Here is a 27,998-nt window from a genome sequence, read left to right on the forward strand (position 1 = left end):
ATGTGATACATATTGTATGACGCAAAACAGTACATGTACTTTTGGTAACACTTTATTTTTTAGTGTTACACACGTTACATGTAGTTACTACACTATAAATGATGCATACCCTAAACCAAACCCTAACCCTATAGTAAGTACATGTAGTTAATTATTATTACTCGGTACTTAAATCTATACTTACACTGTAACAAGGTCACCTTAAAATAAAATGTAACAATACCCTTGTGAATTGGGTAACACTTTATTTTAATGTTCTTGTTACACGCTACATGTACTTACAATAGTAATAACAGTAAATTATGCATAATTGCAAGCAACTAACCCTAAACCAAACTCTAATCGTAACTCTAACTCTATAGTAAGTATATGTAGTTAATTAATATTACTCAGTACTTAATTGTATAATTACACTGTAACAAGGACACCTTAAAAATAAAGGGTTACACTTTATTTTAAGGTGTCTTTGTTACAGTGTAATTATACATTTAAGTACTGTGTATCATTAAGTAACTACATGTACTTACTATAGGGTTAGGATTAGAGTTTGGTTTGGTTTAGGGTTAGTTGCATGTAATTATGCGTAATTTATAGTTATTACTATAGTAACTACATGTCACATATGTAACAATGACACTGTAAAATAAAGTGTTACCAAATAAAGTAACACTTTATTTTAAGGTGTCCTTGTTACAATGTAATTAAGTATAAATGTGTAAGTACTGAGTAATATTAATTAACTACATGTACTTACTATTTGGTTAGGAATAGTGTTTGGTTTATGGTTAGTTGAATAGGTAACACTTTATTTTACAGTGCCACAGTTACACATTACTACATGTACTTACTATAGTAATAACAGTAAATTATATTTAATTTACAAGTAAATTACAAGTAACTAACCCTAAACCAAACCCTAACTGTAACTCTATAGTAAGTACATGTAGTTAATTAATAGTACTCAGTACTTATTTGAGTAACTACGGCACTGTAAAATAAAGTGTAACCATTATAATTACGCATAATTTACTGTTATTACTACAGTAAGTACATGTGACGTGTAACAAGAACACTAAAAAAGTGTTACAAAAGTGCACTTTGTAATAGTATCAAATTAAAAGTATGTACATTTTAAATTATTATGGTTTAACACTCTTTTGTCATATTTTAATCATATTTTGATGTCTTGACTAAGATACTAAAGCACATGTTAAGAACTTGATTATAATTTTAACTGTACTGTTATTTGATAGTACATTTTTAGCTGATAAATTTTAAATGTACTAAATTGCTACTTCATAATTACAAATGTGTAATTGCAAATATATTTACATACATGACACAAGTTTCAACAGAAATTACATTGAAGTATATTTAGTTTAGCATAAATTCTTACATTCAGCAGTCCTCTTTAACCACTCTTAAGTACTCTTAAGTTCAGCTAACTGCATATAATATGAATTTAAAATGTAATGCATTTTCATTTAAGTAAGCAATAAGGCATGAGAGGCTGTGCTGTATTGTGAATAAGTCACGACTGAAGGGCATTGTTAGACACGACGGCAAGCTGAGTGCCTGCAACCCCTTCAGCCGAGACTTATTCACAATACAGCACAGCCGCTCATACCTTATTGCTTTTATAAAACGGTTACCACACAATACAAATATTAAAGCCAAAAAAATATGTATCAATGCAACTTTCATGAAGTAAAATAACTAAAAGCCTTCCTTCCACCGGAAAAAATAGTCCCTGGCCGTAAACAGCAACAGAAGTTACATTATTACGCCATTAGATGGCGGCAAAGACTGTCTTTATGAGTGTGTCAGTCAGTAGCGAAGACTTTTACATTGAAAAGACTGAATTGTTGTGAACACGGAACAAGACGCAACTGACAAATGCTTTGACTAGCGCTGTCAGTCACGGGAAAACCCCTTAACTGTTAAAAAGACAAGATAATACATTCGACATTTAAACAGATTTTTTATTATGAACATAGGACTGACCTGAAGGAAAATGCTAAATCTGAATGCAGGTAATAAACTCGCTCACTCGATCTCTTTCTCACAACACTCTTCTACATAATACAGTAAGCTCCAATTACAATTAACAATATCAATTGAGAACATACCGTTTACGTTGCTAAGAGTGGCTGCTAAGGGTGTTGCATAGTGATACACAGAACCGTTGGGTGAAGCGGTCATAGCCGTGTTTTATGTCAATTAAGTGTCCCAAAACAGTTTGTACGATGTTCTTTTAAATTATATTATTTCTGTAATAAGTACTCATTTGCTAAAATGTACTTCCTATAGGGTAGTATTATAAATGCTGTTTGGAGTAACCACATTTTGTTATAAAACCAATATACACACACACACAACACACGACAGTTGAATTGCTCAGATTTACATTTCCTTATCTTTCCTTGTTTGAGACGCATCCTACTGTGTATTTTTGCTTCACTCCATGTTTCTTCATCAGTCTTATACATAAACAACAGAAAGCAGCCGCCCCCAGTAATAGCCACATAAATGCATCTACCGTGGTAGGAAAAACATAGTTGACACATATACCATCATACCGCCCGGCCCTACTCCCATCATCATGATGGTAAACACATTTGAAAGCAACTACAGCAATCTTTTGTGCAGCAACCTTGTTTATAGTGTTAATACAGTTTGTAGAGCATGTTTTTGAAATAGGTGACTTCTCCAGATGTGCCTTTATGTGACGAAGGATGTCAGTGATCTAAAATGCTCGGATTCACCAAGGGCTCATTAAACGCTGCTGTTTAGCCAATGATGAATCATTGTGTATAACGCCTTTTTTTTTCAAATGTTTCCTGACATGGCTCCCCGGGGGAAGAGGAGCCCTTTCACTCCTTCCCACAAAAACACATTTGTCATGAAAAGTGGAGGCAGAATGCTAATGATAGCCCTGCAGAGAAAGAATATGGCCAATCTGTGTGCCTCATCTGAACACTTACAACATCTAAATGTCGGTAATTTAGTTGCCAAACTTGCTGCACGTGTGTTATTGCATGCTTGTTACTCTCCAATTAAAGGCTGTAATTAGCCTAGCATCTTGGCTGGGTGTCACTAATATTGGCCGCAGTTGTTTGTGATGGTTCTCTATGGATTTTTTAAGCTGTTGAAAAAGAAATATGGAGTTAAAAATGTGCATAGCAAGATGCTAATGTTGACTGTGCAACAAATTTAGCTAAATGCTAACACTTTTACACAACATAGACACCTGTAAGTTTGTCATAAAACTACTTCATGCTGTGGATTGTTTTGTGGATTTGGCAGCGAATTGCATACTTTTAGCACATAGTGATGCAGTTTCTGTCTTGTGCTGAACTCTATATGCGTGAGAAGCCAACAATCAGGAGGGGGGAAGTGTGGCCTGATGGGATAGAAGAAAAGGCCATGCGGAAGCCACTCATACCTGGGGAAACGAAGAATGTCCGCCAGAGCTTTTTGTCACGGGTCACGTCTCGGATCTCCCGTGTCATGTTCACCAGCCTGCCGGCCACCGGGGGAACTCTCCGGAAATCCAGGATTCTGTGCGCCACAAACAAACAACAGTGTCAATTATTCATTTGCAATGCATTATCAGATGTAACACCAGTGGTGTTTCTTCATCCAGACGTTGCACAGTTCACAGGCTGCTTTATGAGAACAGTGACACCAGACATTCAATCTTCTGCCGCATTCAACAATGAGGAAGCAAACGATAAAAAGTGCAGAAAATCCATAGAATAAAGCAATTTCTAAAGTGGCTAGGTAATGATTTTTCCTTCAAGGTGCTACTGCTAAGCAACTAAGCCCACTCTTTACTCACTGGCTTTATGACACCTCTGTGATCGTTCTTTATTAGCTCTTTAAAGACTTTTATTGACGTTTTAGCATCCGGCCACACACCGCAGGATATAAATGCCCTCTACTTTCTCACTCATTTAGATTTTCTTGTTGGCTAAAGTCAGAATTGGCTCCTTTTCAATTATTTCAGAGTGTGAATTTTTAATTAAATTGGCCACACACCCCACAAGAAGATGAAGTGGAATTATAGGAAGAGGAATTCACAGAATTCAATTTAAAGAAATTCAACAGAGGAATTTCATTAGCCTAAGACAAGATTTGCAGTAAAACACAACCTTAGATTATTAATTTTTATAATTAAATGTTTTTTGTATCCCTTAACATGTAGAATGTTTTTTCTTCTACTGATCAACTGATTTTCTCTAAAACAAAGTCAGTTTTGCCTAAAAACAAGTGACAAAAACCTGATTCTAAATAGCTTTTTAAAGTTATTTAAAGTTAATTTTAAAGTAAAATTTATTAAATGTAAGTACAAATCACATGAATTTTTTTAAGTTAATTTATTACATGTAAATAAAATTATATAGATAAATATAGTGGTTTAAAACCATTCAGCTGCGCACAAGTTCAAGATCATTTGCGATTTATAGATTTCACATCTGAAAGAGAGGCGTACGCTCGTTTTCTGTGTGAACGTTCATTCTATGAATCACACGTACGCACATCTGAGAAATGATTGTAAGATCAAATATAGGACGGTTTTGCGCAACATTTTATAAATGAGGCCCCTGGTTTTCCTGTTTGCCTGCCTGAGTTCCCTATTAGTTTCCATAGTTTCTAATTACGCACCTGTTTCTTTTTCAGTTCATTACCACTCTGTATTTAAGTCCTTAGTTTCTATGTTCTGTGTTGTATTAGTATTAGTATTATGTGGTTGTTATTCTTTTCTCCTGTGTGTTTCTTCGTGAAGATTATTATTAAAAGACTGTCTATTTTGCACTCCTCGTCTTTGTGCGCTCATTACAGCCACATAGCGTGACACACAATTTGAATTTGCATCCTGTTTGCCATTTCAGTTCAAATAGAGGAATTGAATTGTAACTTAAAAGTCTTTCTGATTTCAATTCTAACAGGTGCACAACCCTAGTGGAGGGTTTGTTCAGCTCTCAGTCTTTGTCTGTGTGTGCAGTGGGCCGTCTCGGAGTAAAGCTCACATCGTGTGGCGTGAGCGCTTTCAACATTCAACCTCCAAAGACGTATGGGCTCCCGGCCCCTGAGAGACAGAAACCCAAGCCTTTGAGATGAAACCACTCAGGGGTCGCAAGTTGCAAAGTCACTCTGGACGCAGGCGACAAAGAGCCCAGTGTGGAAACACCGCATTCTAGGCACAGACATTTGTGGAAATATGCTATAACAGCGAGGAACCGACCGGTGAAAGTGGTTTATGTACTGTAAACATACTGTAGTAGCACAACATTTCTTGTAAAATTCAATTGTTTCCACATGCTCTCATGCTAATGGAATATCAATATAATATTTCAACAGCAAACATCCTCTCAGTGTTATCACTCAGCCGACAATAAATTGGCATATCATACTGCGCTTTTTTTTCTCCTAAATAAAATACATCATGGACATGACAGCAACAGCGTTCTGGAGGAAATCAAGTGAGTCTCACAAACTCAATTAGCTCTCTGACTCCACAAAGCCTTTCTCTGTGGGGCTTCTTGTTAAAGTCAGCGGGGAGTTTCTTCTGACTTCTGACTGCACTCACATGCACCTTGTTACTCTCGGAGTAACCGTAAGGTGTATCGACTCTATCGCACTAAGTGCTTTTCAGGCCGTTGTCCAAAAGTCTTGAGTGACATGCGCAGAGTGGCGGGAATATAATAAGAGTTGGTTTGGCTTTCTGACATCACAACGGCGCAAGTGCTCTCGTGCGTAAATGTGAGATGTGGAGATGTGTTTGTGTGTGAGGTTATGGTTTCTTTTTCCCTGCCTACATCCATTCCAGAGCAGTATCAGAGCCCTACAGGTGTTTTCAGTGAAACAACTGGGAGAAAGCCAAACTGAAGGTCTCTGAGAAAGGAATTTCCTCTTAAAGGCTACTGGTTGAATGGGGTTTGAATGAGCCGTCATGCAGGCTACCAGACTGTAAGACTACCAGACTTGTTGAATTTACAACATAACATCCAAGTAATTCTTTCAAATAAGCAATGGACTTTTCTTAATAACGGTGCTATTTATTTAATTTATTTACTGAAAAATAGTGCTTTACTGGAATTCAGATGTGCTCATTATTCATATAAGAAAATAACAGAATGTAGGTGCTGCTTCTGGAATTTATCAGCCTATGTGTCGCTTTTTCTGTTGATTGTACATGATAAGGCATAATGAGGAGTTATTAGACATCAACAATGACTAATTAAAGACATTTTAGATTATTTTAGGCAAAACGGCTGGAAATCATAAATACAACCACTGATAATAAGATTTAACTGCTTATAACTTTTGGCCAATAGGTGGCGTTGTTAGCAAATTGATGTTGTGAGGCCAGCGTGAGGTGACACATGCTGTGTTCGAAATCGCCCCCATTCACTATTCCCTACATTAGTCCACTAATATAGTCCACTTGAAGGAGTGAATGAAACGAGTGAGTGAATTCGGACACTGAGTGCACCGGAAGGGCTGCCGATTTCGCATAGTTTGTGCTGTTTAATAATTTTTTGAAATGTAACAATCTGGCAGCTCCAGAAGTAATGAATATTTATGTTGTACTAGCATATTCAAGCCTTTTAAATGATTTAATGATTAATTAAAAAGGAATTTATACCTGTATGATAATGCTGGACCAGCACGGTTTGGAAAATGAATGGATGATTGATTCAGCTGCGGGCGCCATCTCCTGGCGAGACACGGGAATTCATTCAGCACGCGACTCTCACAGTGCATTATGGGTATTCTCTAGCCGTTGAGCGTGCATCGGTTGTACACTTGTTATTGTGGTGCATTGTGGGATTGAATGAGTGCACTCAACATCGTCCACTATGGTTTCAGACACCACTACAAATGGCTGTCCCCTCAAATAGTGCCCTATTTAAGGGTATAGGAGTCGATTTCGGACACAGCCAATGACAGTACAAAGTTTGGTACGGAGCCCCGGACATGACATGCAAGAAAAAAATAGTAGGCTAAATCGTGCGCACGATTTACTATTTTGTTCCCTCGATTTACTAAAAGCGTGCGAACGATTTACTATTTTGTTCCTTCGATTTACTAAAACGTGCGCATGATTTAGTAAATCGAGGGAACGAATTAGTAAATCGTGCGCATGATTTAATTTTTTTTCTTGCATGTCATGTGCAGGGCTCCGTAGTTTGGTGTCAATATGCCAAAGGGTTGCAGAGTTACAGCCTCAGAATCAGCTTGGCACCATGCCGACAATTTTGTTGAAGCATTATTCGTGAACGGTTTGGTCAATCAAAAAGCTTTTAATATCTTTTTGTAGGCATGGTCTCATGATAATTTGAGCTGATTTTGGTGAAAATTGGACGAACAGTCTAGAAGGAAAAAAAAAAAGTAGGTTTTCAAAAGAAATTCAAAATGGCGGACAGCAATTTCGGCCGAACATGGCATAATTGGTAACATTGTTCTCTGTATTTAGTTTCATTAAAAAAAAAAAAAAAATCAAAAGCTATTAGCATTTTTGGAAATTCCATTATAATGTTTGACCACAAGGTGCCGCTGTCTCAAAACTTTTTGAGTACCTTCAGGGCATGGTGCCAATGACACATATTAAGTTTCATAACCATATACTAATGTGTCTGTAAAATACAGCATTTTATGACAAAATTCAAAATGGCCAATATCCAAGATGGCCGACATGAAAAAATTGGTTATCATTTGACTCGGTATGCCACACTGAATCAAAAGAGATGATTTTTGGGCAAACCGTTCAGAAGTTATAAGCAAAAGTTATCATTTTCATATCTCCAGACCAGTAGGTGGTGCTGTCCCAAAAAGCTGCTAGTAGCCTCGGTTCATGCTTGTGATGACATGTACCCAGACTCTTCTCAATACGCTAAAGCATTGCAAAGATATAGCCTTGCATCCATTTTTAAGTGCTCTTTGTTAAATTTGTCCGTGCATAACGGTTGGGTTTATCAAAAAGCTTTTATAAGCTTTTTGCCAGCAAAATGGTGGAAAAATTTCATGATGGAAAATGACGTCATAGGGTGCAATCGAATCAAGAAAAAAAAAAAAAGTTGTTTCTAGCCCTTATGGTTCAAAATGTATTTATGGATAAAGATAATTAACAGTGCTGTACATAGTGATGCTTGTCTTAGCAAACATATATAAATATATTTCTAAGAATAATGGGAGGAAAATGGGAAATAATAAGTTCAGACAATACTGATGACATTGTCAAATTCGTTGAAAATCTGATATTGTCTTTTCCAACCTTATCATTAATGTCATACACCTAAAAACAAAATCACAGACCTGTCATATCTAAACGCCTCCAAACATTTCTGTCAGACGAAGATAAAGGCAGAGTAAACACAAAGTAAACACAGTGGGAAGCTAAGCATAAATTCTTGGCAATGCTTAAGGTCACATGATCTCATTGTTATTCAGATGCTACCAGTTTGTCTCTGAAACAGTCAAATATACAAGAAAATAAGGAATACAACCAACAAAAACATTGGATCAGCTATTTATGTGGACCTGCTTTATATTAAGTGTCTTTAACTACTATGTGACATGAAGAATTAATCATTTGATACAATGCACTTATTGTGTACATACATGTTTTTACATTGTACTGATATTTATTGTGTTCATGTTGTACTGCAAATCTCTTGTGCTGCTATTGAGGTGGGATATGGGTAAGGTTAGGGACAGGTTTGGTAGTATGGGTAGGTTTAAGGGTGGGTAATATAAGGGACGAGGTAAGGGAAGGGTCAACAGTGTAATTATAAATGTACTTTATAATTAACTATAGAAAACTATAGAAATCAATTTTAGATGTAATTCCATGCAGGTATAGGTTTATAATTTTCATTACTATCTTAAAATTATTCAGCTATCAAATAAAACAACTTAAAGGGGACATCAAATGAAAATCTGAATTTTTCCGTGTTTAAGTGCTATAATCGGGTCCCCGGTGCATCTATACTGTAAAAAAAAATATTTTCATGATTTGTTATCACAACATTTTTTCTTTTGTCAAATAAACTTACATAATTAATGTGGTTCAGACAACATAATATTTTGAGTTTCTGTTGATTAAACCAATTGACTTCATTTTATTAACTCAAATTTTTAATTTAAATAAACTCAAAATTAAGGCAACCAGGTAACTTACTTTTTTAAGTTAAACCAACAATTCTTTTTTACAGTGTACCAACCCAGAAAATGTGAAAAAGGACAACCCAGTAACTTTGTTTTGGTAAGCCTTTCTCTGCAAGCATGTGAAAAAAACAAGCTGCTCAGATTTCGCTCCCCTAGTGACATAAGAAGGGGATCTTATTATAATATTACCGCCCCTTAATCTGCACGTTTCCACCCACAATGCCATCATTTTGTTTTCACAAGCAAGGCAAAGCTGCAGATGAAGAAAATGTAAGTATTTTTAAGTAAAAGCAATGTGTTTCTTCCTTTCAGGCAGCTCCATTTTCCGTGTGCTTTCCCTTAGCCTCCATACGCTCTATTACTTTATGCTAGCACAAATAGAAGTTGTGTTTGACATAAATGTATAAGTGTTACTTAAGACTCACCCACAAAACAGCTTAGACTACTAATATGATGTCATTTTCTGCCGGACTGCTTCACAAATGACGGTCAATTCAACGCTGGATTTGCACAAAAGATTAACATGATGGCACATGCTAGTCGATGAGTTGAATCAACTCCGCAGCAACTACATAAATTTATCCACTAACCGTACAGAAACGTCCAGTTGCATTCATAAAGTTGTAACTTCTTCCTGAGTCTCTCCATCAGTGTCTGAATCCGGTTTGAACAATGTAAGGCTGAACACCGTTACTGACAACTGTCATTTTGGCTGCGTGAGATTCTCCAGCTTTGTTGTTGTTGAGCAACCGAAGCGTGAGCTGTTAAAGCTCCGCCCTCTTCTGGAAATGGGGCTGGGAGCAGCAGCTTATTTGCATTTAAAGGGACACACACAAAAACAACGTGTTTTTGCTCACACCTAAATGGGGGCAAATTTGACAAGCTATAGTAAATAATCTGTGGGGTATTTTGGGCTAAAACTTCAGAGACACATTCTGGGGACACCAGAGACTTACATTACGTCTTGTGAAAAAGGCATTATAGGTCCCCTTTAACTGGAAAATGCGTACTTCGGCCAAAAAGACTTCATCAGAAACTCTCCCACTGGCCATTGTAAGAGGTCTGCAAAAAACTCTTTCTTTTCTCTCTGCAGGTGTTTTAGTCTTACCTGTCCAGATGAAATGCAGCAATCTCTGCATTGTGTCGTTCAAAGTCAGAGAAGTAGAAGAAGTCTGGGGGTGTTTCCTGTTCTCTGGTTTGTCTAGAGGAAAAGAGTAGACAAACAAGGTTGATGTTAGTTAGTCCTGGCTTGTTAGACAATGAGCTGCTGGCAGAATCAGAGGTACAGTCAGCACAAGAACTACAGCAGATTTGTTTTCCACCTAACAGCTTCAGAATGCAAAACTATTGCTTACTGTGTGCAGCTTATACCGTATACTTAATTCTAGAAAGTATGGCTGCATACGAAGTCGCACACTCTTTTGACTTATTTTGAATAAGTAATGACTTAACGACCACTAAAAAGTATGTTCTATATAGTATGAGTGTGTGTAATCCAGAAGTACTACATCTGCCACATTGTCACTGTCAGGTGATTTATGGCGTCGGTTGCGTTGCTTCACTGTCATTCACAAACCCTCTCCCATTGCCTCATGGGATAGTAAAGTGTCCATCGAATGCACACTTCAGAATCTTGCCGGAAGTAGTAGGTCATCCGGTTACTTTTATGAGTACTTTGAATTCAGACATTTTTTGTCATATACTATTTTTCGCCTAATATATAGTACGGAATAGTATGCGATTTCAGATGCAGCCAGTGTGAAACACTATGTAACATTACACATTTAAAAGAGTAGTATGCTACAGTACATTGTCATGACATAACTGTCGCAGGTTTAAGAAGAAATTTTGAATTTGTAATTCATGTTATTTTTGTTAATTATGTCCTCACAATTTGGCATGTTTCATTGCACAAATAAAACAATTGACTCGAATCACAACAACGTAATATGATTACAAAATCTTGTCAACATCACTTTTGGCCACCAATGTATGTATAAAATATTTTAAAATCATAGATGGCATTGCTTCCATGTTATTAGGCAATGTTTAGGATAACATACTCCCATACTATGCTTGCTCTTTCTGCATTATGCAGTAGGCTATATATATCTGTATTCATGAAACAGCTGGGTGACCTACTATTTACCATAATGTTCAGTATAAAACAGAAAATACTGCGGATATAGTGCAGCTTCTTCTTAGTTATTTGGTCAGAAAATCTAAACATTTATACACAAAACTGGATTAAATTTAGAGTTGTTATTCTATTAACATTTCATTTTTTAATTTTAATCACACTGTATTACATATTACAAATGTAAATGCAATTATTTGTCTTGTCAATCAAAAGCGATTTGCCTGCAGCAAAAGGAAAGAGCGGCTTCCAGCAGTCTGTAGTGCTATGCTAGTTTCAGTTAGCCGTGACACTAGCAAACAGACAACATGGACGTCTGCCGAGTGGCCCGCACGGCTGGATCAGCAACTAAAGTGATGTGTGTGTGTACAGAAAAGATTTTGGCAGGAAGCAAACTGCAGGTGCATGTTCTCTCCACATACCTATGCGTTCAGACAGACAGATTACAAGACTCAGACAGACAGGCGCAGGAAAAAAGCCATGGACTCCAGACAGACATGCACTAAACCACAGATCTTAACTGTCAACCACCTACAATGATATCGTTCTCAACAGCTCATGGTGTCTCTTACATGGTGCTTCCCTGAAACAACTGTAAGATCTTTCCTGGAAGTATTACGGAGTGATCTTAGAAAATGGCAAATCAGTGCCAGCTATGCTAGGCTAATCTTAGCCCACAACACTTAAGTTTTAGTGGACACAGAGGGAAAAATGTATTGCCTAAAGGTTGCTCATAACTGTCTCAGTCAGCACTGTTCTTTTTGGATCTTTCTCCTCTGGAGAAATTAAAATAGACACAAATTAATCATTTATAGTGGTATAAAATGAATGTGGATCAGGAACTCAGATCATGTGGTTTTAAAAAATCTTGATGAGAAATCTTTGAGATCATTTTAAAATACGAACTTTGGCAAATCCGAGCACAGTTTGAGCCAACATTGAGACTTCTTTTGAAACCCCAAAGGTAAATAATGTTAGATTACTGGGGTCTTTTACTCAGGAGAATAATCCATCTAATTATAATCTCATATCTGTCTAGGAACTAGTTAGTGATTTTTCTTTCCTGCTCTTTACAAAAACTCCAGCCATCAGACCTCAATATCATAAGTTATTATATTAACTTTTTAGTCCCCAAATTCCCATTTTCATCCAGCCATTAACTCTAAGTGCTGCTTATATCTTCTTCCCTCGCCACTGTCAAAACACTAATGGAAACTACTTTCTTTGACTTCATATATTTTCATTTGAGGGACAAAGCAAGCTTTTCGCTCTGAAATCCTCCTCCACCATTATGATCCACTCAATTTCCTGGATCAAAAGGGAACTAATGGTTTTTTATGTGCCAGATGAGGCCTGAAGTGTACTGCTGATTCCGGCGATCCTCTCTGGAGAGGGAATGGGGGGTAAAGCTTTTGGTCCAGAATGCAATGAGTCACACAGGAAGTGACTGAAGTGTCACATACTACCACCTGAACTACAGAGTGGGAATTTATTTCGACAGTGTATATAGGCAATGTTGACTGCTTAAAGTATGAGAAAAAAGCACTCTTAAGTTCAACAAACAGCATTTTTAATACCAATTTAAAATACGTTTTCATTTAATTGCAATTAACATGCAATTTAGTGTCTGAAAAGATTCAATTTAGAATAAGTACTCTTTAAAGTATGCACAGAACCTCTTTTTAAACAAGGGTCAATGGGGTCCAATAATGCTTATGACCCCACTGGCTTTCAGTTGAAACCGTACCTACTTTTGTATTCCACAGAAGAAAGAAAGTGATGTTTTCATTACCCTATTTTTAGTTTTTTAACCATCTTCATTAGTCAAGAGAAGACAGGAAATGATTCGAAGATGGAGAAAAGGGGAATAAAACAGGCCAGATCTGCAACACCACCGCACGTGTCAGAACAAGTGTGTTAGGCACGACTCTGAAACATGAATAGAAATGACTTTAAGATGTATATTAATGTATATCTGTATATTTATGAATATTGTGCAAATGCAGCAGAGGGTAATACAATGGACAGTGACTCAATTTCATACCTAACATGCAAAATAAATTGGAAAAATATGCTTTTTTTCCCCTCATTATGCCTTCCCATCCCCAATAACAAAACACAAATGACGTTTTTTCAGATGCTCTTGACATAGTATGTCTCCGGCACCTTGTGCTGTGGCTAAAAAGCGCTCAGAGCACTTTTCTGGATGCGCTGTTGTCTCTTACTGGGCTGTGATTGGCAGGACAGTTGCCACGGTCACCCTGACCCTGCATGCAGCCTCCAATCTGGGAAGAAGTCCTGGCAGCTTGACATGTGACAGCTCATGGCTCTAGGGGCTGGTGGGTGTATCGCTCAGCGGTCGAGCCATATTAATGTGCTTTTTCTGCTGAAGAACGGGCAGATCAATTATGTTGATATAAATCTCATTGCCAATAAAAGCAGGAGACAGCCTGCGTATTTGTTGTTTGCCAAGCGGCAGCAATATGTGTGTCACTCAAAAGAGATACACGAGTCCCCGTCCGCACAGGTAAACAGAAAGAGGTCACCTCACAGTTAAACGGCAGCCTGCTGAGAACCCCTCAAGGACAATCTGTGACAATCCTGACATAAAACATATCACCACATAGCAGAGCAGTCTAATTGATATTGCCGCAGAGAAATTTTGTTTTAAATCCTGTCACTTACATGTGCAGAAAAACTGATGTTAAATACTTTACAAACAACAAATAAATGGCAAACGAATTAACAAACAAATGCAAACACAACAGGCTTTGTTTTCTGGCAGATGGCTTTGACGAGCAGTCAACACATGGTAGTGGATGGAGATGACAAATCATGACAGAAGCCACCTGAAACTGTCACATTTCCATAACATGACGCATACATCATCTGAACAGCAATCACATTAAGAGCTTGAGACCGAGCCAGCAAACACAAACGTGTATTTGTAAAGGAGCATGTTTAAAAGGCAGTTACTATATATATACACTGCTCCAAAAAATTACAGGAACACTTTTTAATCAGAGAATAGCATCAAGTCAGTTAAACTCCTGGGATATTGATCTGGTCAGTTAAGTAGCAGAGGGGGTTGTTAATCAGTTTCAGCTGCTTTGGTGTTAATGAAAATAACAACAGGTGCACTAGATGGGCAACAATGAGACGACCCCCAAAACAGGAATAGTTTCACAGGTGGAAGCCACTGACATTTTTTTCCCTACTCGTCTTTTCTGAATGTTTTTTTTTTTTGCATTTGGCTAGGGTCAGTGTCACTACTGGTAGCATGAGGCGATACCTGGACCCTACAGAGGTTGCACAGGCATTCCAACTCCTCCAGGATGGCACATCAATGCGTGCCATTGCCAGAAGGTTTTCTGTGTCTCCCAGTACAGTCTCAAGAGCATGGAGGAGATTCCAGGAGACAGGTAGTTACTCTAGGAGAGCTGGACAGGGCCGTAGATGTCCTTAACCCATCAGCAGGACCGGTATCTGCTCCTTTGTGCAAGGAGGAACAGTATGAGCACTGCCAGAGCCCTACAAAATGACCTCCAGCAGGCCACTGGTGTGAATGTCTCTAACTAAACAATCAGAAACAGACTTCATGAGGGTGGCCTGAGGGCCTGACGTCCTCTAGTGGGCTCTGTGCTCACTGCCCGGCACAGTAGAGCTTGATTGGCATTTGCCATTGAACACCAGAATTGGCAGGTCCGCCACTGGCGCCCTGTGCTTTTCACAGATTAGAGCAGGTTCACCCTGAGCACATGTGACAGACGTGAAAGGGTCTGGAGAAGCCGTGGAGAACGTTATGCTGCCTGTAACATTGTTCAGCATGACCGGTTTGGTGGAGGGTCAGTGATGGTCTGGGGAGGCATATCCACTGGGGGATGCACAGACCTCTACAGGCTAGACAATGGCACCCTGACTGCCATTAGGTATCGGGATGAAATCCTTGGACCCATTGTCAGACCCTACGCTGGTGCAGTGTGTCCTGGGTTCTTCCTGGTGCACGACAATAGCCGGCCTCATGTGGCGAGAGTATGCAGGCAGTTCCTGGAGGATGAAGGAATTGATACTATTGAATGGCCCCCACGCTCACCTGACCTAAATCCAATAGAACACCTCTGGGACATTATGTTTCGGTCCATCCGACGCTGCCATGTTGCACCTCAGACTGTCCAGAAGCTCAGTGATGCCCTGGCCCAGATATGGGAGGAAATACCCCAGGACACCATCCGTTGTCTCATTAGGAGCATGTGGGGGCCATACAAACCACTGAGTACCATTTTGAGTTGCTGCAATGAAATTTCAGCAAAATGGACTAGACTGCTACATAATTTTTTCACTTTGATTTTCGGGGTGTCTTTGAATTCAGTCCTCTGTAGGTTGATCATTTTCATTTCCATCAAACGATGTGGCATCCTTTAGTTCCTAACACATTACCCAGTTCATATCTGTATAGATATACAGCATGATATTTTTCCATATTGAGGAATCCGATGTGTTTTCAAAGTGTTCCTTTAATTTTTTTGAGCAGTGTATATACACTGGCTTTCTGTGTTTTCACATCTTCTGAAAGAGTACAGCATCTTCGGATCCAAAAACAAGTGAAGATGAAGTTCTGCGTAAACCAGAAGAAGTGGATAGAAGTTGCTTACGCACAATTAAGCTAATGTGATCATCAAACATTCAACAGCATATAAATCAAAACTGCCTAATGTTGTTTGAGAAAAAATGTCGGCCTAGGAAGATGTACAGGACTGAGATGCTTTGGGGGACTCAATCTACTCCATCTATGTTTTGATCATCATTCTGAATCCGACTTGGACAAAGTCTTTGACAAAAACATGATTTTCTCAGCTTTTTGTTTGGAAAAAATAAAAAATAAAATGAAAAGCTAGAACAAAACTTTTTTTTTTTTTTTTTAAAGCAGAGGCTCTGTTCTTTCTTTTGATCTTGAATGTTTACATATTCATACAACAAAATATTCTGGGGGCCATGAAAGTTTTGTGAATATGATAAAAAATGCTTGCGCCGGCTGGAAACTTTTTCAGAAAACACTGGCAGGAAAAGAGTTAAAGGTACAGTTCACTTCTAAATGAAAATTCTGTCATTACTTAAGGTGAGGTCACATTTACCATTGTTCTGCAAATTTTCATCTGCAAAATCCAGTCATTTCAATAGGAATCCATGTGATTGTGGATTTTGTGTGAAGATGAAAGATTTCCCCATGCAGATTCTGCAACGAGTTCACTGTTGACCAACAGAAAGCTGCTTGGTTTGAAACTGTGAGTTGTGAGTTGTGTGTCATGCATCGCTACTCTACTGACAATAAACAATGGACATTTTTTGCTGAGGAAAGTTTATCTAATTTGATGACATCTGTGGTGTCATTTTTGGTCACTTTTTGTATGGAGAAGAGCAGACTGAGCATTCTTCAAAATATCTTATTTTGTATTCCACAGAAGAAAGAAAGTCATACAGGTTTGCAACAACAATAGGGGTGAGTAAATGATTGTGATGGGTCTTCTCTGATTGGTCAGATGGCCTAGTTAAGCAATTAATCCTCTTTAGAAGTCCTTTTAGTTTTGATGGGGAAATGTCTTGATGTGGGAAAGACAGACAGAAGGGAAGGCAGGTCAGTCAGACAAACAAAAATCAGCAAACAGAATATGCTGAACTGTCTGTAAACTAAAATACTAATAAAATCTCTGGTCTGGAAACAAGCCTTCTAAGAAAACAATAAGGAATATGGAATGGAAGTTATAAACAATATTGACTTTTAACTAAATAATATTATTTGCAGTGTCACTAAGGTGACTGAGACAGCCAAACCATAATTTAAGAAAATAAATGTATGAATCATCTTTTTGAAACTGAGGTTCTGGACAGTAATGTATGCGAGATCTGAATAACACAACATCAGCAAACGGAGATGCTAACTTATTCAACATTCAGTGTGAAATGTCCTCTCTTCTCATACTCCTCAAAATATGTTTTAAAGCAAAACCATTTATTTTTTAAAATTGCTTTTGCCACTTTTCAGGAGAAATATTTTGACATTAGATGTCTAAGAGTCTATGCAATTTATTTATTTACTTTAATAATACTTAGCAATGGTCTGCACACAAAAAAACCCCTGTAAACTCTTTTTACATTTCTCATTGAATGAAATTCAATCCCTAATTTGACAAATATTCTCTAAAATATGTGAAAATGGCAACATTTATGAATTGGCACTAGTTTAGTTTTTGATCATTTTACCTTCAGATAACCCTTCATAGTAATATTAATAATAATACAAACAGTATGTAGCAAAATACTTTATTTTGGATTAAGATTTTTGACACTTTTGGTGAAATCACTGAATGAAACTGCCCTTTTAAAAGTGGCCCCTTTGTGCTTTATTGGATATTACATTTCTTCCTGCTCGAACCTATGTAGGTTTGTTACAAATTTGTACAATGCCAGCCTGTGGACTTCTCTGGCTGCTTGCAAACAACGAGGATGAGGATGAGGGCTCAGGTTTGAATTGAATCGAACAATGTTACTGTTCGTGTCACTGTGATACAAGTGTTGAGGAAGATCCGGAGCTGAAATTCAGATGTGGTAATAGGTGTTTGGTTTCTGACATGGGATATCTGACCAATCAGAGCAGACCAATCAATCAGTCACAACAGACTGGGCCATCTGACCAATCATAAAAGACTGGGCCATCTGACCAATCAGAGCAGAGTAGACATTCTAAAAAAAAGCATTTTACTTTACATTTTACAATTTTACTACCAAAATGCAATGTACTTCTGAGTGAAATAGGATATTCAACAAGCAAAAATGTACGACAGGACTTCATTTATCCATTGGAAATGATTGGATGGGAAGTGGTCTCTATGACAGGCAGTTGGAGCGGAGAGGCTGAAAAAGAGGAGATGGTGGCTCATCTGAAAAGTTAAGCTATAACATTTTTGATGAAATATTACGGAGGCAATCATTTCTTCTACAGAATAACATAGACTGATGAATAATCATGAATAGGCCATGAATGTGTATTAAAAAAGGATCATGTAGGCTGTAAGCAGATTGATGACTGTATCTGGACCAAACATAATTCATCTAGACATCACAAAATAATTCATAAAATAACCTGTCACTCATTGTCAATGCATAACGGAGTTTTATAGAAACCTCACTAGGAAGTTAGCAGGGTTATGAGTGCACATCCTAAAATAATGATGGCATTTCAACACTGAGTAGTGACAGCTGTCAGTCAGCTAAATCAGCAACTCACAACAGCACATCCAGATGGTTTTATCCCGCCACAGATATCCCAAGCCAAACATTGAGAGTGCCAGAGCTTCAACCCACCAATGTTTTTCTCTTTTTCTTGTTTTTTGCTCTTCAGCAGTGTCCTCACAGCGGTTCCCACAGGTATTAAGAAGTCAGTGCCACCTGCTCAAACTCAGTGACCCGTGGTGCTGTCAGTGCTGGAGGGGCCGAGGGCAACACCTCAACACTGTAACTAACACCTGAAACCTTTAAGCAGGTCATGAATTCTCCCTCAGCTCTCAAACACACAGAACTGAGCTCCTGAGCTCGGCCCACCTGCGCAGAACCTCCTTCAATCATGTCCTTACTCATGCAGGCAGATTCAGAGGAGGGATCTATCATTCGGACGTAATCCCGGATATCGTTACCACTCCAAAGACAGGACTGATTGTTAGAGCCTATGTGTAGACTGTGCTGGAGGGGATAGGTTAGCAACTCATGTTTGACCTGAGCTCACCATCTTTCACGTCAGGAAAGAAAAACAGAAACAGCAGAAAACAAGCATAAGGGAAACCTAGAGAAAGTAAAGGTATAGATCAAGTATGAAAAATTACAAGAGAGTAAACAGTAAAACAAAAGAGTTAGAATGACCAGTAGCGGCCTATGCTATGTTTCACCCATTTCACTTCAAATGGGCCTCACAACAGAAGGGGCCTCCGCCTGTGCTCGAAATTTTTGGGGCTTGGGGCAAAAATGCCACCGAAATTAATATAAATGCTCCCAAAATTCAAGATATATAGGGCAAAAAATGTCCCTGTGTGAGTTCTTGTTTTTAATATTATAGCCTATATTTATTCGATTATAATTCAGGATATAGAGTGATGTTTTCCTGAACATTAGCACTATTTCTAACGAGAAATTACGATTGTAGCAATTAAATATTTGCTTAGTTATCACCAAAGCTTGCTGTATTTTGTTGTAGATCATTAAACCGTTAAGCTGTCTCAGAAGTCTGTCTGAAATCAATTTCGTGAGTACCTTTGTGCGCAAACGCTGCCTGCAAAGTCATTTTCTGATAAGGCAGCGAGGTAACAAGTCACTGCCTAAGCTTTCGGACGCAGTCACTTGCTTTGTCCCTGAATGAACAACAGATAGTTTGACTGAATGACTCACTCGTTAAGACAATGATTTGCCGCCACCTACTGGCAGCTTTAGTTTCATTTCATTTTTGTCCCCCATCGGTTGGGCCTCCAACTGTTTCCTCTGAATTGCAAAGGCCGCCTCTGAGAATTACAGAGAATTAGACATTGGCTGGAGGGTCGTTCATACTGATAGATCCTACGATTCAGAAACCAAAAGAATATTAAACCTCAATAGAATAACAGATTTATTTGTGCAAAAGGCCAGAAAATTTAAGGCCAAAACATTTTGTGTCTTCAGAAGGCTTACCCAGGGCTTACATAAGCCAGCGTAAAGCATATTATACAGTTTTATCAGCTTATGAGGTTAGCCAAACAAATCTTTCATTCCTAGTGTATGACAGTTTTTTTCTGTTTTGTTTTCATGTCGTGTGCCCATTGCTGTTACACAAAATACTAGTTATTTTTTCAGTGAATTATGCATAACTAATGTTTTAATTTATTGATAAATAAGATATTTGGAACCATCTAAACCTAGTTGCATATGTTGTACACACTAATAAAGTTTTTGTTCTTGTCACAAAGGAGAGCTACATGAAAAACGAAATAAGTTTGGAATGACGCCTGCCATATGTTTGGATAACTGGATTGGGTATGTTTGGAAATCAGTGAAACTTGACATATTTTCTTAAACAGTGTACTTAATGTAGCAATGATTTTTAGAGTCTAATTTAACTCTGAGATGCAATTAAGTTTCGTAAGCATGCGCAAGGCTCCGCCCTTAAAGTGTGATTAATAAATAATGAAGAGGTTAGTACAGAGTAGATCCTGCAACAGCTGATGTCAGAGATGCAACAAAAGGAGCGGATGTTTCTACTGACAGTTTTGTCGCAAACACTTTGCTTCATGACTTGAACATGTACGTTAAGACACATATGATAATTAGAAGCAGTGCAAATTACTGCAGTAATTATATTTCAGGGTTAAGAGAATTAAGGGTCATTGTGATTTTTAATTTGAATTGCCCTAAGGTGCCCTAGGAAGATTACAGTACATTGATTTAATTTCTCTCTCTCTTGCCATACTAAACCTATTTCTCACAGAATATAATTGACATTTTCCCCAGGCTGCAGCTTCCTAATGGGCGGAGATTCAAGCTTCTGTCAGTGTTTACTACATGTCGCAGTTCCCACCCAGCATGCCTTGAGGTGTTTCCTTCTGTCACCTTCAACAAGTCTTTCGACATTGACTTAAGTCTTTCGTGTTCTCTCTAAGGCTGTGTTCACACTTAGCAGGTTTGGTTAAATTAAAACGAACTCTGGTACGATTGCTCTGTTAGTGCGGTTCATTTGAATAAGTGTGAACTCTGCCATCTGAACACTGATGCGCACCAAACAAGTGGACTAAGACTCTTTTCAGGGTGCCCGCTTCGAACTTTGGTATGATTCGCAACATGGACCAAAAACATTGAAACGAACCAAAACCAGGAGGCGAGCCTAAAAAGACAGGACGCTCAAGCATACCTGTTTTTTCTCATATCTGTTTTTCTAAGTCTGGGGGAATCCCTGCCACTGTTTTGACTCCTTTACATATTTTATAAGCTCCTCACAAGTCATATGTATGCACATACAGCAAGCACATTTAGGCATGACTTTAGGTTCGGTATCTTTAGGTTCAGTGTTAAAAATGCCAATGTGAATGCTAAGCGTACCAGGACTAAATGTTTTTTTTTTTTTTTTTTGGTCTGGTCCAAATGAACCAAGTGAACTGAACTACAAGTGTAAACACACCCTAAGTGAACCAAGACTAAATGTATAATTTTCTTTTGTCCGGACAAAAAGAACCAAGAGAACTAAACTACAAGTGTAAACACACCCTAAGGGTTTTTATTTTTCCAGCGGCTAGCGTACTTTTCCAATTGTTTTCAATGGGAGCGCTGAGTGTCTTGTTCACGCTCAAGCTCTGAACGCTCTGCGTTTTTTACCGGTCGCCTCGAGTTGAAGAATGTTCAACTTTGAGTAAAACGCTGCGCTCATCACTGTCACTTTTTAGCCAGCCGCCCAATCAGAGTGGAGGGGCGGGACAAATACAACACCGACCAACTGTCACAACATTCTTGCTGTACGACGACATCAACAAGCAGAGAACGGAACAAAATAGATGAGAAATTAATATTGCTGGTCTCCAAACATACATAGCAAGTACTCTACATTGTATCAACAAGCGCTCTCAAGCGCTCACAGACGTCTCAGCAGAGCGCCTAGCGCTAAAAACGCTTTGGTGGAAACGCGGCCTAAGTGAACCAGGACTAAATGTATCATTTTCTTTGGTCCGGACAAAAAGAACCAAGAGAACCAAACTACAAGTGTAAACACACCCTATGTCTGCCGTTACTTTAGGAACCAGACCAGCAGGCTATAAGTATCAGTGTAAACAAATCAATCCAACTAGTGGTTGTCCTGCTGTAAATTGGAGCGGCCCCAGACGTCCCAGCATCCTCTCTGACCCCCTGAGAGGGGTGTGAAGCCTGGACAAAAGTCAGTAGGCTCTTGTTCTGCTAGTGTGCCACTGTGAGAGCACATATGGATGACATGCTTCTCAAGGTCTCTTTAATTAACAAGAGAAAGAATGAATACTAGCTGAGAATCTGAGAGGGGAAAAACAAAATGAATGAGGCGACAGAGCCAGACTGCTGCTCAGCACTGGAGACCCCTGAGGCTCAACGCGCTAATTGCAATTCACAGACAGGTTCAGAAATACCTCGAAGAACAGACTGGCCATTGTCTATTCTACACATGACATTCTTCTTCTTTTCTTTTTTTTCAGGAATTTTAGTCAGCGTTTCTTGCACCAAATTCAGGTTTTCATTATCATTTTCCATACTTTTTGACACTACTAAACAGGATGTGTAGCAACTGTATCTATAAGAGTTTTATATGCAAATTACCTGTTATGATTGGCTAATCTCCACAAACTAGTCAAGTCAAATTTGTATAACACTTTTCACAGTACACATTGTTTTAAAGCAGCTTTACAGAAAATCATGACGTTAATGTTTATAAAATAATATTAATATTTTCATGCCTTATAGTCGCATTTAGCAGATTTGAGCTGGCCAATAATATGGTTTACATTTTGCGACGATACAAGCAATTGATATTTGCTATATAGTATACAGTATAATGCCCTTCACAAGTATACTGTATGTATGTGGATAAAGTTAGGCATACTTACTATTTGAGATAATATTGCATTTTTTGACGCTATAACAATCAAGTAGGGCTGCACGATTTATCGCACGATACGAAAAATAACATTTAGCTTAAACGCGATTATCGCTTAAACACGATTCTTAGTGCGATTATGAAATCGCAAAGGCTGCGTTTATTTTTTTCTGCGCAGCTTGTCAATGAAGTATGGCTCCAAATGCTAATCCATCTGAAAGCACTGCGAGTTTGAGTCGCTTATAAAGTACATTTGAAGTACATCTTTCCAGACATGAGAAGCATTTATTAACATCTTGTCCAACAAAAGACAACATTAATAACATGTTTTTACTCCAAACTCACTTCATAACGACAGTTGAGCATCCTTCTGTGAGATGATGTGGCTTCTTACACAGAATAAGACAGTCATGTGTTTATTAGTCATGTTTAATCAAAGCGTTTCAATCTTCTGTTTATTCAGCTACAGCCATATGACGCATGTTATCTTCTTCTACTGCAGGGCATATTTGGCGTTTCTGCACAAGAGCGCCCTCTGGCTTTCAGATGGAGAAGCATTTACGGTAACACTTCAGTATAGGGAACACATATAATCTATTAACTATGACTTTTCCCTCAATAAACTCCTAATTACTGCTTATTAATAGTTAGTAAGGTAGTTGTTAAGTTTAGGTATTGGGTAGGATTAAGAATGTAGAATAAGGTCATGCAGAATAAGGTATTAATTCGTGCTTAATAAGTACTAATAAATAGCTAATATTCTAGTAATATGCATGCTAATAAGCAACTAGTTAAAAGACCCTAAAATAAAGTGTTACCGCATTTACTACTGATCACAGAGCCGTACAGCTCTGACAAGCTGTGCATAAAATAATCGCATTTTCCAAATCGCGTGTGGTTTAATCACGATAAATCGTGCAGCCCTACAATCAAGCAGTTGATATTTGCTATATAGTACATACTGCTTAATGTGAGTGTGCTGTATGCATCTGGGTAAGGTTGGATATACTTATAGTAGTTGTATGATTTCTTATTAATTTGTTAATTAATTAGTTATTAATGAGTTATGTGGTGATATTAAGACTGAAAACGATACTGTTATTGACTGTAAACAAAAAACCGTGAATTTTTGAAAATGGTGAAGTTATGCGTATTACATGTTCAGTCTATAAGTGTGTAGTGTTTCTTTACAAAGTGACATCGACAACTTCAGCATTTTTAGTTGTTTTAACGGATCTGTGTGAACAGGGATCGTTTTGACAATGTTGCCGTCTGTACATCAAAAAAGCAAAGGAAAAACTTTTCCGTTTTAAGTACATCGTTGTCTGAAAAATCGCTGTCTGTTGTTAAAAATTTGCAGTTTAACTATCAGTGTAGTTCATCAGTGCAAGTCAAGTTGCTGAATACCGAATGTGAAAAGACACGCTTGAAGTTAATAGTGCCTTGTTACCATTAAATGCAGTGCACGACCAATTTCTTCCCCCTGCGTGCACAATGGAAGGGAGTGGGTAGGGAATCCTGTAAGACGGAAAAGCCACAAGACATTTGAAAAACTTTGTAAGAGAAATAATTAAACTAGTTCCATCCTGTGAGACTTAATGAATGGTTGCTTCAACTTTTTCAACAACGTCAAACTCAAGAACTAGCTTCACTCTGTTCACAAGGTTTGCTGGAGAATATCAAACCCTATGAAAACTTCTTTGTAGCTTAGAGGTTTTTCGCTACCACAGGCCCTCTTCGATCTCTGAGGAAATATTGTGCACCATATCTTCAGCAGAGACCTTTCCATAATTCATAATCCTCATCTTGAAATGGATTTCTTGGAAGGCAGCGGTGACAAATTCTTTTTTTCTCTCCTTTTGCTGGCAGCACATAGAGCGAAGAGAGGAAGGCCTTGAATGAGCTACTGACTGTTTCAACAAGTGAATGGAAATAAGGGTACAAACACATTCCACTTCATTGCAACCAATCAGTTAGGGATCAAATTAAAGTTGATTAAATTCTATGTTTAGTAACATTTTATGAATGCCGAGATTACTGCGAGCCCTTAGGTTTGCTGTTGGACACAGTGTGGCGGCCACAAACACTTAAGAGCATTATTGGTCTGTGGAGCAGATATAGTCCTACCTACTGTTAGGACTAACACTACAGTTACCTACTGTTTTACTTCTATTATACTACTTTACATCTGTGTTGTTATGGTTTCCTCCAGTGAGATGTTAAATTGAGAACTGCTGCGGCAGTCAGTTGAACTCACAGCTCACTGGAGAACAAGATAATCATTAATCTGACTGATCAGACGGCGATCGTTATCGGCTGATAATAGCTTTATATAGTTTGATCAGTGGTCTCTATAAAGTCCGATCAGAAGAGTTTAAATGACGCAAAACTCGTAAGACAATTTTTCTATGCGCAGCTAAAATTGCTTCATGTCTGGCAGTTCTACCAGTTTTCTGAAAAGGACAATAAATTTGCAACGTTTGCAGAGAGCAGAGACACTGCTATGACAGCAACCCTACAGCAACAATAGCAAGAATATAGGTCTGTAATATTTTAGTGCATTTCTTTCCTTCACATTTCCTTTCATTCCTCCCTAAAAACGTAATCAGCTAGATCAGCGAATGTCGTAAAATACAGTCTACTGTTGCTAGACTGCAGGATGTGCTATATAAAGATAATAAAAAGAGTTATTAAAACTGCATTAAGCCGCGAAAGTGTTTTGTTCCTCAAGCGGATTTCTGTGCTCGCGCTCCGAGATGGAGTGGAACACGGACGAGCAAAGTGAGCTTTGGAACTTTGGTTTGCGCCTAAATGGTTAAAAACACACAGAAATATGTCAAAATGCCCGGCTTGGTGAGTATTCGCTTAAACACCATTGGTTATGTCTTAAGTGAACATAAACAGTTGGGAAATAAGTTGCTTGTGTAACAGTATATTGGATCTGTGCATTCGGTCTTAAAGTGACAGCAGCCTAATATTCCTGCTGCCGTCTGTGTTATGATTGCTAATCAAACAACCAAAGGACCGAACCTTTGTTCATCTTTGGAACACAAATTAAGATATTTTTGATAAAATCTGATGGCTCAGTGGGGCCTGCATTGCCAGCAAGACAATTAACACTTTCAGAGGCCCAAAAAGCTACTAAAGACGTATTTAAAACAGTTCATGTGACTACAGTGGTTCAACCTTAATGTTATGAAGTGATGAGAATACTTTTTGTGTGCCAAAAAACAAAATAATGAATTTATTCAACAATATCTAGTGATGGGCGATTTCAAAACACTGCTTCATGAAGCTTCGAAGCTTTATGAATCTTTTATTTCGAATCAGTGGTTCGGAGCGCGTATCAAACTAAGTCACGTGATTTCAGTAAACGAGGCTTTGTTGCGTCATGAGTGTTTCAAAATTTCAATGGTTCACCACCAGGGGGCTTGACTGATACGCACTCCGAACCACTGATTCAAAACAAAAGATTTGTAAAGCTTCGAAGCTTCATGAAGCAGTGTTTTGAAATCGGCCATCACTAGATATTATTGAATAAAGTCGTTATTTTGTATTTTGGCGCACAAAAATTATTCTTGTCGCATCATAACATTAAGGTTGAACCACTGTAGTCACATGAACAGTTTTAAATACGTCTTTAGTAGCTTTCTGGGCATCTGAAAGTGTTAATTGTCTTGCTGTCAATGGAGGCCTCACTGAGCCATCGGATTTTATCAAAAATATCTTAATTTGTGTTCTGAAGATGAACAAAGGTCTTACGGATGTGGAACAACATGAGGGTGCGTAATTAATGACAGAATTTTCATTTTTGGTTGAACTAACCCTTTAAGAATAGCATTATTTATTTCGGTGATCGGTGTTGGTGATCGTATCGGCCAGTACTGCTTCCAGTAATCGGTAATCAGTGATTGGCCCCAAAAATCTTGATCAGAGCACCCTTGATAATCAGTAGTTGGGTCAATCGCTTTTTTTTTTTTTTTTTTTTGTCTGGATCTACTGTATAATTCAAAATATTACAATTGCAAAACACTAAAGGGAATTGCACTACATTGTGAGTACAAGCAACACTGCAGCCTCCCAGATCTTTACATTAAAATAAAATTCAGGTGTTTACATTAATCTGACTTATTTATTTCTTATTTATTTATTTTTTCTGCTGTACATCTGTTATCGCTCCACACTCCAACAACAAAGCCTCTCAACTGAGCCCCATTGCAAGGAAATAACAAACGCCACAGGAAAGCTAATGGATGTGTATTGTCAGCCAAGCAGGGAATGGTGGTCCATTGAAGATACACACGAGCGCGCCATTACAGCAGGACCAGATAATGAAAGCACAATCATGGTTTAAGAGCGCCACGGGCTGGTCATTTTTCCTCATTCCTAAGCTCTTTGTAAGCAGAGCCCAGATTTACCGGAATAATGGGCAGCCGAGATCCAGAAGAATTCCCCTCCCAAGAGCCGCAGTCAAAGGCCTCAATCCTTCACGGCTTCAGAGAGCTCACAGAAGGATGGATGAGGTGTTAGAGGAGGAGCGGGCAGGCGGGGGGACGCTTGGTGTTTTAGCTTTACTTCCTGGGATAACAGCCAGTTTTGGTATTAAAATTTAAGTGTGTGTCCCTGCCCAACAAAAGAAAGAGAGGCCTTGAGCAGTGATCAGGAGCATTAATGATGACTAGCCCAACCACTTCCAGCTTCTTAACTCTGATAGCCATCTTAAGCACTTTTCCTGTGTCTTTCCCAGCACACAAAATCAATTGGTGTTTATCAAGCTCCTCTCCCTGCACTGTCTTGTATATTGAGTTGCGGTCTTTTAGCATGCAGTGTGCACCGGTCCAGGGATTGATGGCAAACCGAGTTGCTGCGCCTGGTGAAATCGCTGGATCTGCAAGAGGCTCATCTAAGAGCTTGACAGCCGCTGAGAATGAGTATAAAAAGCACCATGTTTTTCCACCTGAGGGCTGACTTCACATTCTAATCTCACAAGCATTTTTGGTTAAATGAGAAAACACTACAGTCAAAACGGAGCCACACTTCCATCACGCTTCCAATTTAACGGTG

The 27,998-nt window shown here is 38.4% G+C and overlaps 1 protein-coding gene across 1 annotated transcript in view; it reads right to left on the reverse strand.

Annotated features, from left to right (window-relative positions):
• The window catches only part of fam20ca (FAM20C golgi associated secretory pathway kinase a), a 72,237-nt gene that overhangs the window by 13,975 nt on the left and 30,264 nt on the right, over positions 1-27,998 (reverse strand). Inside the window, exons 4-5 of the mRNA XM_051886065.1 lie at positions 10,283-10,375; positions 3,446-3,561 (exon numbers count right to left, since the gene is read on the reverse strand). Of these exons, the coding sequence (XP_051742025.1) occupies positions 3,446-3,561; positions 10,283-10,375 (209 nt within the window). The remainder of the gene's footprint in view (positions 1-3,445; positions 3,562-10,282; positions 10,376-27,998) is intronic.

This window comes from Ctenopharyngodon idella, chromosome 3 (assembly GCF_019924925.1).
Source record: "Ctenopharyngodon idella isolate HZGC_01 chromosome 3, HZGC01, whole genome shotgun sequence".
NCBI classification, from domain to species: Eukaryota; Metazoa; Chordata; class Actinopteri; order Cypriniformes; family Xenocyprididae; genus Ctenopharyngodon; species Ctenopharyngodon idella.